General features: G+C 42.2%; 1 protein-coding gene across 4 annotated transcripts in view; it reads right to left on the bottom strand.

Moving 5' to 3' along the window:
- The window catches only part of LOC110476369 (hepatocyte nuclear factor 4-beta), an 81,178-nt gene that overhangs the window by 25,564 nt on the left and 42,504 nt on the right, over positions 1–13,110 (bottom strand). For all 4 annotated transcript variants that reach the window (XM_085589903.1, XM_085589905.1, XM_085589906.1 and 1 more), the window contains 4 exons: positions 10,161–10,384; positions 6,260–6,408; positions 4,183–4,739; positions 3,402–3,583 (listed from right to left, as the gene is read on the bottom strand). In XM_085589903.1, the coding sequence (XP_085446029.1) occupies positions 3,402–3,516 (115 nt within the window). In that variant the 5' untranslated portion in view covers positions 3,517–3,583; positions 4,183–4,739; positions 6,260–6,408; positions 10,161–10,384. The remainder of the gene's footprint in view (positions 1–3,401; positions 3,584–4,182; positions 4,740–6,259; positions 6,409–10,160; positions 10,385–13,110) is intronic.

Here is a 13,110-nt window from a genome sequence, read left to right as displayed (position 1 = left end):
CACAGTGAAATCCCCTGCCTGCCTGTGAAATCTTCTTCGTGTGCTCCATCCCTGCCTGACACAAGGAGATAACCTGAACAGCTCCTGCGCTGTGCCACGGTGCCTTTGACATCTCCACTGGAGAGATGCACTTGATTTTGCTCTCCAAGAAGGGACCAGAACTCATCCTGACTCTGTGTGGCTCCCAGGCTGAGCTTGTGGCCAGACCCCTCAGTGGGGCTGCCCCCAGGGTTCACAGGCAGAAATAGCTGAAGTTTTGACCATTTTTTGTGTTATATAGAATCAGTGTGCAGATTGGGAGCTCCCTAAGGCTAAGAGCACCCAGTGGCTTCCCCAGATTTGGGATCAGGCAAGTTCACAACTGAAATGCACACAAATTTTTTGGTACCTACTGGCTCTGTATGTTAATCATTGTCTAACCAGGGCTGAGATGATAATGCCAGTTTTACAGTGATAAGAAATGACACTGAGGATGTTCTCATCATACCTGACCCCTGCGCTGCTTTTCCTTTCAGTTCTTTTACTGGCTACAGCTCTTCTAGATGCTCATTTTAAAAGAGAATTGTCTTGCTATACTTTCCAGGGTGGCTTTTATCTACCAGGCAATACAAGTTTTGGTGCACATAATTTGCAGTTAACAAATCCCCAAATTACACGTGCTGGGCTAGAATGTGAAGACATCACAAGTGTGGGTTTAGGGCTTGAACACACAGAGTCAAACTCGCTGCCAAAGCCAGAATTGTGAAACCTGTACACACAAATGTAGGCCAGGAGGGGGTTTAAACCCTGGCCACGTGCAGGTCAGCCTCTTTCTACATCAGCTTTTAGCAAATAGAAGAGTTTTTGAGATATAAAACATAGCTGTGGTTTAGTGGCCCCAAATCCTACAAAAGTGATGATGAAGGTGCTGTTCCAGGCGCTGGAAGCTCGAGGGATGGTGAATCACTGCCAAAGCATCTCTGGTGGCTTTTGCATGGTCTGAACTGGGTCAGATGAAACGGGATGGGAAAGATGCCACCAGCCTCGTGCCAGAGTCCCCAGGATCAGTGTGGAGTGAGGGGTGAGGCAGGACAGTGAGCACCACCCTGGGAGAAAGCTCTCCCCAGATCTCCAATGAAGAGTTGGGGCTGCTTGCAGCAATGCTTCACATCTCCACCAAAATGAGACAACTCTGACAGGACTGTGAGGGAATGGGCATTAACCACACATAAAAACTGAGAATATGGGCTCCCTTCACCAGCCAAGGTGAAGGAAACAAATTTGTACAGAATAGGAAAATTTCTGCTGCTGCAACATATATTTCACATAGGAAAGATAGAATTAGCAGCGATTTTTGCTCCTATCATTTTGCCAGTCTTTCTATTTAAACCTTACATATTTTTTATATCACTCCCATAAATTGTTCTATTCTTTATTTTGGATAAATCTTAAAATAATTGGCAAATTGTGGGCTATTTGAAGGTGGAAAATACAAAATACTTGTCTGGGCAAATCTCAGAATTGTAGCAGCTTCATGGAGAAACATCTAAGCACAGCAAGTGCTCCACAAATTAATCCACCCAAAATTTTGATGAAATAATGTTCTGAAGAAGGAAAGAATTGGTTTCAAGAAAGCATGACCTTATTTGAAAATATTCCAATTTTCACTTTTGGAATTGTTCAGAAGGTAAGAAACTGTGCTGAGTCCATCAAAATAAATATTGCATCGTTTCCTGTTCATGTTTATAGAGGGCAAAGCTGTCATCATTTAGTAGAGAAAATACAGATGAACATTAGGAGACATATAAGCAATCTTAAAAAAATCCAGTATAGTTATAAAAAAATACCTAAAATGAGGTTGTTTTTTGATTCTAAGAAATTTTTAAATATTTCTGAAGCCACAAGGAAACTTTGATTTTGAATTACCTCAGGGGCCTGAGGTAATTAGATTTCCATGCATGGCCATTTCAGGTATTTTTTGACATTATTTTTACAAACTGTAGAAAAGGACACTTACCCAAGACAAACAAGCTAATTTCAAAGCAGCTACTTCCCGAGAGAGCTGGTTAGTCATTAACAGCTAAACAAACAACACAATACCGAGTTCGATAAAGTTCAGAAAAAAAACTCAACCTGTCAGTTGAATCTGCGTGAATCAACAGAGAGCCCAAACAGGCATTGGTGGTTTGTTTATAAAATTATATTGAATTTCGGGGAAATTTGTGTCGCTTCAAAAATTGAAAAATATCTTATTGTTCAATGGGATGTGACAAAGTGAAACATCTGTGTTAAAATGACATTTCTGGAGTAGGATGGGAGGTGGAAAGTTTTCTACAAGAATAAGATCCAGTCTAGCTGGAGTTTACAAAAATTATATATACTGAAAATCCTTAATTTGGGGACAGCCAGAACTTTACAGAAGGCAATTTTAAATTCAAGTTTCTTTGGGGCCTTTTAACTTCACTTGTCTCCTAACCTCCTTCCATGCCTCACAATAATAAGTCTAATCATTTTATATTGTAGGTGATATCCCTATTGAAACCCTGATTTCTTCTGATGAGCCAGTTAATGAGCAAATGTGAAAATCCCATCTTCATTTCACTAAGCTTCTTAACAAAATTAAAAGGCTGCCAAAACTCTCCAATGGGATCGCTAAGGCTGGAATCTCATTCAGTTGCACGATTGGTTTCGTGCAAGATGACCAAAATGCCCTTTATTTTTACACAGCGAGCAGTTGATTTCACAGGATGGAGCTCGCTTTGTGTCAGAGTAGTTATGGCTGCAGAAAAATTAAATGCCACACAAAGCGCTTTATTCCTGCAAACCAAGCGGAAGCCTTGGCGTACAAACACTCCCATCTCCCAGCCAAGTCCTTTGTGCCCTAAAAACTGTTGGCCCATCTTGGTAGCCAGAAAAGGAATACAAAGCTAGCAGTGATTTGGATATTCCTTCTCAATCCAGGTTCCCAGGACCAACCTAAACAGCGCACACGTTCATGGACAAATGCCGTCTGGGACGACATGTTTTCCCGAGGATTAAATATCAGCTGAAGTCATATACGGGAAAGAAACACACATTTGAAGGAGAAATATTGGTAATAACTCCTCTCATATGCAATACAGCAGGACAAACCCAGGGAACGCCATGAAGACCTCTTCCAACCTCTGCAAAACCTGGTGGGATCTTCACGGCATGACGCTCAGCCCACCAACAGAAAGAACAACCCAAAATGGGACCGGCAAGCAAAGAGGTTGCATTTCAGCCCAAACATACACACAGTGCAACAGAGGTTGACAGGTCAGCTGCTTAAATATTACCCCTTCCACCCTTTGCCCCATACCTCCCACCAGCCTTTCCTCTGTGTTCATCTTTGCAGCAAAATTAGTGGAGCTTATTCAAGAGAAAACGAATAAAAATCTCACCGGTGTTATTGGGGAGCACGCGGAGGTTGTCGAATTCCAGCATGGTATAAGAGGAGTCCAAGGAGTCGACATAGTCTGGCATATCCATGTCCATGATGGACTGACAAAGCTTCATTATGACTTGACAACAGCGAGGGAAGTGGCAGAAACAGCCCCACTGTCAATCACGGCCAAGGTTTCCTCTGCAAAGAGAGACACCCCGGTCCCCGCGATGACAAATCATTACCCAGCCCTGCCCGCAGTCCCCTCCCCGTGCCAGGACAGAAGGGACGAGGCCAAACCCTCCGGCGCAGTCCCCTCCCTTCCCGGGGTGCATCTCGCTCGCTGGCTCCTGATAAGGTGATGTAGATAAGGCCTAGGCTCAAACGCCTTGGATTGCATCTTCGGGTCAATACAGCCGCGTTTATGGCTGCTCCTGCACAAACATTTTGAGAAGGGCTGAGGAGAGACGTCACACGCGTGTGTCACTCTCCCAGGGCAGAGCAGTGGTCATGCCCAATCATCGATTGTCACCTTGCTCGCCTACCAGCCCTTGGGGAGAGAGCACATGAGGCTCATAAGGACAATAAATCAATGTCCCACTGAGTGAAGACCACGAAGGCAGGTCAGCATCGAGAACCTGAGTCATTTCTGTGAGACTCCACAGTGCTCACACCTTGAGTTGCAGCTGGAAGGGGGAAATGAGGCTTCATTCCAGCTGTACACATGGTCTCACCCTGCTCCATAGGCAGAGGCGAGGTTGAGGAGGTGACTTCCACCCACCACCCTCCATCCCTCTCACCTGTGTTTTCCTCCCAGGGTTCCAGAGCTCCCTCCAGGGAAGAGCTGGGCTCTGCTGGTGAGTTGTCATCGTGGAAGGCTTCAAACGATGGCAAATGATGGAAATGGAAAAGGCTGGGAGGGCTGGGCGGACTCCCCCACAGATGTGTGGTGTTGCATTTCACGCTGACCCATGCCTGGCTTTTCTGGGAAAGGTCTGTACTACAGAAATTAAATTCCAGTTTTTCCCCCACAGCTCCACGGTGTTTGGTCTGGGTTTTTTGTTTGATTGTTTGTTTTCATTTACTGAATTTTACACAAACCAGCTTTTTCGATTTACTGAATTTTACACACAAGTTCTTTCCTTGTTACGACTCATGAGCTGTTCTTCAAAAAGCTGGAACTAAAAGTCAGCCATGCAAAGCTGTACAGCTTGGAGTGAGTGGTTTATTCCCACTTTGATCTTCCAGATGCCCTCCCTGACATTGCAGTTCCCTCTCCAGTGACGTGGTTTTGTGTCAGAGGGTCTTTCCTCTCCGTGAGTTCTTCTGAGAGATCCAGGTCAACATCCTGTTGAATCTGGAGCAAAAGAAGAGTCTTGAGAAACAGGGAGATGTGTTGCCAGAAAAGGAGTCTTGGCCAAAAGGATGGGATTGCCAGACTGCCTGAACTCTCACTGAACCGAGGAGCAGGCCAGCCCCAAGGATCCCAGCAATCTCCAAATAGCAAGAAATATTCAAAAATCTGAGTTTTTAACTGCTTTCATTATACTAATTTGATTTAATCCCCATTTCACTTTTTGTTTTAATATCTTTTTTTGGTATCCTGGGGTTTTACAGTGGACATTGCAAAGGGTTAACTCTAGATAGGCTTCTCCTCTATAAAGATTGGGTGTAGAAACTTTTAGCTTTGCTTTCTTATCGTTTCTAGGGAATAAAATAATTTCATGTAGTGTATTTTCCTTTTCCTTCTTTCCCTTTTTAAGGACGTGTTGTAACCAGTGGTGCACAAATGACTCCTTGCTTAGATAAGACATTATGTTTTTATCCTTGGACTGTGCCCCAGGCTCCCAGTAATGCCAGCATCAGCTAAGTTGGGATCTGATTACTCATTCTTGCCTCTTACTCAATGTCAGGCTTGATTATGCCCATTAATCTGGTTTTTATTTTTTATTTTTTTAACTGAGCTGTGGGCACAATCCTGATTCTCAGCACTTTGCTACTATTACAGCAAGGTTTTTCATATTTCTACAATTCTAGGCTTTTGAGTTTTTGGGGTATCTTTTGGTTTTTTTAATGGATTTCTCACCATTAAAATAGCCATTTTGTTATTTATCCAGCTTTTGGGAGCTGTGGCTCAGAGAGGAGAAATCTGGGCTTCTGCCCTGATCTTGTTGGCTTTAGAGATCTCTCAGTGTTTTCCATCCCTCAGTCTGATGTGAGGGTTGAGGATAATTTCCAAGGAAATTTGTGGGATGATGATGTGCTTGGACAATTTTCATTCTGGGAACAACTAAAGGTTATAGAGCGAATTTCGTAGTTCAGGACCAGATTTCAGCACCACATCCACACTGATAATCAGGACTGACTCGTGGAGGGTGGTGTTGGAGGGACAGAACGTGGTATTTGTTCCAAACAGATGTCAGCACCCTGCTCTAAATCAGCACAAAAGCAGCCCTGAAGATGGACAAAACCTTGCTGAGGTTTGAGCAGTTTCTCCTTTTTCCTCTCCCTGCTTTCTTACATCACTTTCTGAGCCACAGCTGCAATCCAACCGGGACCTGCTCAAGGTTGAGTTTTATCAATATCAGGAGAAATCAAACTCACCCAGAGGTGTCCTCACATCTCCTGAGCAATGCTCCCTGTCACAGTGAAGTGACAACAGCCCGGCCAAGAGCCAGGAGTCTTCAGCTGGTTTCTTATTGCCTCACCACGATCCAACCTGACAGAGCAGCCAGGGAGATGGGAAGAGAGCTCAGCTCCTTCCCAGATTTTGGCCACAGAAAGGATGGATTTGAGCAGAGATTTGTGAGGTTGGCCAACACTTTGTGCTGAGACACTTCCCAGGTGCTTTCCTTGGGTGCTCAGGCATTGACTCACGTGGACAGGCATCTTAGGTGGATAACCAGGGGCAAAACTGGATGGAATAACTCAGTCTTCCCAGTTTGGAATCCTCCTCCATATGGACATAATCCTCTTTTCAATGTGTTTTCCATTTATTCCTGTGTTGACTCTGAGGCTGGATATAGCTGGAGGGTGCAGGGGAAAGGGGAGAAGGGAGAAAGAACCAGAGTTAAGTTTAATAAAAATAATGTGAGCATTCAGAGTTCGGGCTCTGGGAGTGAATCAATGTGGATTCTCCTATGTGAGGGCACAGGGCAGGCTCTGAAGAACACATGGTCCCAATAAGACAACACACTTATTCCTAGAAATAAAATTCAGGTGCTCTTGGGACACTTGTTATACAAGATGAAGTGCAGCAAAGATAAGGACACTTGAATTGATTAAGAGAGAACACAAAGTACTGTGGGCAGGGTGTCAGAAATAACATTTCTTTGGCGAGGTAAGTGCTGGGGGAAGACGTTTGCAAGCCATGGAAGCTGCACAACCATCTCTGGAGGCTGATTTTAATGGAAAGTAACTCAATGCTGCATATGGGGAGAGGTGTCTGAGAGACTAAAACTTAATGAAGGACTTGTTGGTATGCAAAATGGTGGGGCAGAAGTCACTAAATGTATTTTTGGAACTGAAGTTTTCTTCTTTTATTCATAGAAAGCCATTGAAAATCTCCTACCACTGTTTTGAAATTTTCTCTGACTGAAATGCAGTAATAATTATATTTTTGTGTACTTACAGAGTTCAGGAAAATGATTTTTATTAAGTGAGCATAAATCCATCAATGATCAGGTGGTTCTCAAAAACAACCTAGCCGTAATATTACCTACCTGGACATGTGGTGTCTGGATACAAACAATAATTTAAATACAAATCAGCAAGGCCCTTTTCTGGGTAATATATAATTAGAAACAGTGTGCTTCTGACATTATAAGCCGTGTGAAATCATATCCTTAACATGTAATTACCATGGCAGATATTTCAAATTTATCTAGACCAGAGGTTATTAAATCAGCTCCTTCCCTTCCTGGGTGCAGTTTGATATTTGTGATGCACTAAAGAGCAAAATGTTTCTTTCCACTTTTAGGTATTTCTTATTACAATGAACATTACATTTCTATATGTTGTGACTTCCACTGTGAGGGTCTCCTTGTTCTCCCAGCTGTTATCTCCCAAAAAGATCCTGTCTGTGTAGTGATTATTTATAAATAAAAATAATTTAAGAAATTTCCCAAGTCCAATGATGGACAAAGACCTGATGGACATGGGAGAACATCACCCATCATGCAGGAGGATTGAGAGGAGAAAAAGCTAAAAAAAAATCAGGACCTTCACCTTCTTTCTCTCCAGACAAAACTATTTTCTTTACTGCTTCCAAACACCTTCATTTATCATTTACTCATTTTGTTTCAGAACAATGAGGTTAGCTCTTACATAACAACCCTTTGGAGTAACTAGAAATTTCAACAAGCTCCAGTCACTATGCTGGAAAAAAGCCTTTACAACAATTTAAACCAACAAGCAAACAAACCAGGAAAAAAACCCAAACAAAACAAAAAAAACCAAACACCAAACCATGACGCTCCCAAAACGCCACAACAACAAGAGACCAAATCAAATTAAAAAACCCTTAAAATCTCTTTCCACCAGGTTGGAATGATGGATTCTTTACACATTGTTAAGTACAAATCACCCCACTTCCAGCAGTGACTTCAGGCTGGCTAATTTGTGAAATTCCCAGTTATTTCACCAAATGTTCAGCACAGATGAAACCTGACTTGGATTTGGGGAATAACTCTAAGATGTTTTACATTTTTCTGGTGACCAAAGGTCAGGCTGATGACTTGTTCTTTCTGAGTTCACTTAACTTTTGTTCTTGGCTGCAGAGCACTTGGCCAAGGCTGGAATTTCAGAAGCACAAAGGGCTCCCTTTGATTTCCAAATGTGAAGCAGCCTGAATTTCAGCTCTGTTGAGAAACGGGAGCTCCCGTTGGGAATAACTGGATTTGCTAAGAAATAGCCACAGATTTAGAAATGAATCCCCTTTTTTGGACACCTGAGTGAAATCTGATTAAAACCTCACTTCTCTTACATGAGGTCCAAGATCTTTTAAAAACCTGTCCCTGCCTGGCAAACGCTGCATGGCCAACACCTGGTGCCTTCATGCACCAGTTGGAGTTTCTCTTCTTTGTTTTCCATAAGCAGAATTAAATTCTCAGAAATAAGAAACACCTTATTTTTGGAAAAAAAAAATCCTTATTTTTGAAAAAAAAAAAAATCCTCACATTAACAAATACTTCTATCAGTGGGTATTCCTTGAGGATATTTCAGAGGACTTCTTGTCTCTTTTCCTTTCTGGAAAGAGATCAGTTGATCAACACTTGAGGTAATTATGGTAAAACAGGAACAAACTTCATTTAATAATTTTTTTGTAGAAAAAATGTGTTGGTTTCATTTGCAGTTGAACTTTGAAGTTCACTGAAGGGAAGGCAATTAAAATATTTAATAATGAACAAAATTAAATGTACTAAAAGGACAGAAACAAAACATTCTTTGTTCTTATGTTTGCTTGCAAATGTTAGGCATGGCACCCTTGGCAACATTTTAAAGCTAAAATTAAAGTTATGTCCCAGGTAACAAAACTGACAAATTTGTGGGAACATCACCTTCTTCCTGTCTGAAAATTTAAGAGTTTCAATAGAGAGCAAATCTGGCACAATGAACTCATGAAAACATCAGTTTGTTTGTGAAAGTCCACCTCTCACCAAAATTAAGAATGAATGAATTAATTAAGTACTTTAATGAATTTATATCGTGTTACACAGGTAAGATTTTAACAGCGTTTCACTCTAAGTCTGGGAAATGTTCTTTTTCCAGTTATTTACTACAAAGATAGCAAGTTTTTCCTAGGCTGGGCTTACACGGGAAAATCCAAACTCAAATAATTGCAGGAGAAACTGAGCAGAAACTGGAAAACACAGCTTTGGAATATGCTGTCCAGAGAGAAAAAACATAGGGAAGAAATCATAAAAGAATCCAACTTCAATTTTTTTCCCTCATTCTCCCCTCACTGCCCTTGGGATGAGTTGTTCCCAGGTGTTCATGCAGATTTTGTCGGTCAGAGAACTACGAGGTTGCATCAGAGCCCCTTATTCATATCATCACCACTCAGTTTCCCTGATTTTCACCATCCCAAACCAAAATTTCACATATGGATTGTTAAAAATCAGTATCCCTGCAAGCCTTGAAGAAAAATTGGCATGTCACAGAATTATAAAGATTGGAAAGGACCTCCAAGACCATCGAGTCCATCCATTGCCCCAGCACTGCCAAGCCCGCCACTATCCACACATTTTTAACATCTCTGCAGGGATGGTGACTTCACCACTTCCCTGGGCAGCCAGTCCCAGCACTTGATAACCCTTTCCATGAAGAAATTTTTCCGACTATCCAATCTCAGCCTCCCCTGGCTCAGCTTGAGGCCGTTTCCTCTCCTGCTGTGTCCAGAGGGTGATTCATCCCAAACTCACACAGGTGTCCAAGGGACCTCAGAGGAACTGCACATCCGTGCCAACCTCCCTCCACGGAGCTCACGGGCAGCTGAGGTGACTTCCACTCAAATTTTATGGAAGGTGAAGTCACAGAAGGTAAACTCCCCCTGAAAAGAATGAAAATTATACCGGGAGCTGTCAGGAATTAGGTTGGATTCCTCCGCCACGGGTGGTGTGGGCCCCTGACTAAAGCAAACAGCAAACTGCAAACAAATAAATAAATAACAAGGAATAAATAGCAAATAGCTAATAAATAATAGCAAATAAATAACAAATATCCCAGCCTGAGACAGGGCTGGCAGCACAGAGGAGAGAGGAGCCAGGGAGAGCATTACCTCACCCGCTGTTGCTGGAGTAGGCATGGGATTCATCTGGAGCACTCCACTGCCTCTGGGCAAGATTTTGGCTTTTCTTGCTGAAAACACTGTTTAGTCAGGAGTAGCCAGCCTTGAGGAGAATATTTGCTGTGACTCCCATGTCCCCTGTGAACAGCATTCCTGCCACCTCGAGCTTTTTCGGCTGCGGTGTTGGCACTTCTTCAGATCCGTCATTAGCTCAGCTGAGGAGAGAACAGAAATGCTATTCAAGCCCCAGCTCCAACGTGGGAGGTTAGGAGTGCAAATCCTTGCCTTGCACTGAAAACATGAGGAGTGTTTTATGTTGGTGTTGTGCTTTCTATTTTAGGGAATGCCTTTGTTAGGTTACGAGCCCTTTCCTAGCACATAAAGCACCGTTTTAAAGGGGTTCTTCTGTCACACCTATACTAATTTATTCTGATCTGTAATCTCCCACATCCCCAGAAATTAACCCAGAGCATGGATTTTGACTTGTATCTTACAAATTCCTAGTTCTGGGTTTAAAAGCATTTACCTTGACCTTTGTTCTTCTTTTGTATTTTAAGATTTTTGTGGTGGAATCTGGATCCAGTTTACTCACAATGAGGATTCAAATGTCACCAAAATTAACCTTCTCCGGTTGTAAGGGTTGGTTTTTTTTGCAAACCATTCTCCTCACTGCCTTCACTCTGTATTTTTGTTTTATGAGATAAACCAACAGATTGTATTTCAGAGAATCACCAAGAGTGGGTTGACCTTTGACTGCGATCACAGGAATCATCAGCAGGTTTACAGTAAACTGAATAATGTTCCTTCCAGGGAAATGAGGCAGCATTTCTTGGGGTAGTTTTGATTTCTCTTTCTGTCCCCCAAATTTTCTATCTTTGCCATTCTTCTGACAAGTTAATGATTTAGGACGAAGATGGGATTCCACCAAAATATTCCTTTCAGTGTTGCCTGCTAAGTAAACTAAGTGCAAATATAAAAATTTCAGAGGAAAGATGGACCACTTAAAAAAAGCCAAGACAATGCAAAGGTTAAGTCACTTTTATCTGCAATAATCCATTATATATTTGCACATCTGTCCTTGCAGCTCATTCACACACACAAACATCTTGTTGGAGCTCAGCATCAGGGTAAAAGGGAGAAGTCCTCAGTCAACATTTTAAGTGTTCTGGAGAAAAACTTTCCATTTCTGCAGAGGACTGGAAACCTGAAACAGGCCCAAACCTAAATAAATATTGATTTTATTTTTTAAATGATGGATTACCTGAAATGTTTATTGTGTTGAAACTGAGGGGGCTTTGGAGTAAACATCTATGAGTTATAATAGCATCTAAGGGGTAAAGTCAAGAAGACAAATAAGAAAATCTGCCAGAAAAGATCACAGAATTATAGAACATCCTGAGATGGAAGGGACAAGAATCATTGAGTTCAACTCCATCAGGTCAAATAGCTTGTTCTAAAGAACTGAGGTACAGGACCAATCCCCATTTTATGTCTTTTTAAAACAAGAGATGAGAAATCCCAGTAATTCTGGGTTTGTCTGTGCACCCAGAAGTGATTGAAAATACCCATCTCAGCTGGACATGGAGAGACAGAAAATGAGACCCATCAGGAAATATTTAATCCAGCAGTGTTGTTTAGAGATTCCTTCACAAACCAGAGCTCTGAGGGACATTAAGGCACTCCAGTCTCTGGGAATGTGGGAAAGAAATGTTGGTTGGGTGCAGTATTGTACCCTCCCAGTCCTCAGCACACTCCAGTGTGGGAATCATCTCTGACAGGCTCCCAGGCCTCGATCCCATTGAGACTTTTCCTTTTTTCTTATTTCTAGTGAGACATAACTTTTGAAAATGCATTAGGGACCGCAGAGAAAGCACAGAATTGTATATACAACACAAGTATTCAACAATGTCCATGAGGAAAGCTGTGGTTGCTCATCAGTAAGACACCTCTTACTCAACCCCAGGAATTTCAGGATTGTGTGTTGGAGAGGGCATTGGTGATAGGACAAAGGGGTGGTGGCTTTTAACTGCAAAAATTTAGGTTTAAATGGGATATTAGGAAAAAAATTCTTCCCTGTGAGGGTGGGGAGGCCCAGAGTGGGTGAACAGAACAGCTGTGGCTGCCCCTGGATCCCTGGAATTGTCCAAGGCCGGGTTGGACAGGGCTTGGAGCAGCCTGGGACAGTGGAAAGTGTCCCTGCCCATGGCTGGAGAGGGAATGGGATGATCCTTAAAATCCCTTCCAACCCAAACCATCCTTCATAATCCAAAATTACAAGTTATTTTAATGTATTTGGGGCAAATTCAGACAGATTTTCCTTTCTAAAAGATTCTTCCCCCCCCAACAAAAAAAAAAAAAAAGGCCGTAAGCAGACATGTGGAAAGATGCTTTTCATGACTTTAAATTGAAGAAATTACTGTAAACATCCAGCTATATTTTCCCCCTAATATCCATTTTTGAACACTTCAGTCTCTTCCAGACTGTCTTACTCATAATTGCTGCCCTCTCAGTGGGTATAGTAAAAGCAAGTGGCTTTTTGCCAAGTGACAAACACAAATCTCCAAAGCCCTGAGCCTCACAGATATTTTCAGGGAGCTGTAACCCCGATAAATCTTTGCAGACCACTGAGATGAATAATATTTGTGGATGCATTTTTGAGGCTGCCATACTGGAGAGGTATTTGTGGCTGTGGGCTTTGCCACTCACATGGAAAAGTATGCTTTCCCTATATCCATCCTATAGGCTATATTTTGCACATCTGCCTTTAATTAGAACCATTCCATATCTTGAGGAATATGTGCCATCAAATGAATCATTTAGAAATTGGAGTTAACCAGCAAATTATACAGGCCTCTGTTTTTTTTCATTCATGAATTGCCAGTGTCAAAATTCCCTCAGGGCAGAGTTTTTAGCAAATCTGGTGAACCCAAATGTCACAGGC

This window comes from Lonchura striata, chromosome 11 (assembly GCF_050655825.1).
Source record: "Lonchura striata isolate lonStrDom1 chromosome 11, ASM5065582v1, whole genome shotgun sequence".
NCBI classification, from domain to species: Eukaryota; Metazoa; Chordata; class Aves; order Passeriformes; family Estrildidae; genus Lonchura; species Lonchura striata.
Note: the sequence above shows the minus strand (reverse complement) of the source record. Positions and strands in the feature narration are given on the sequence as shown.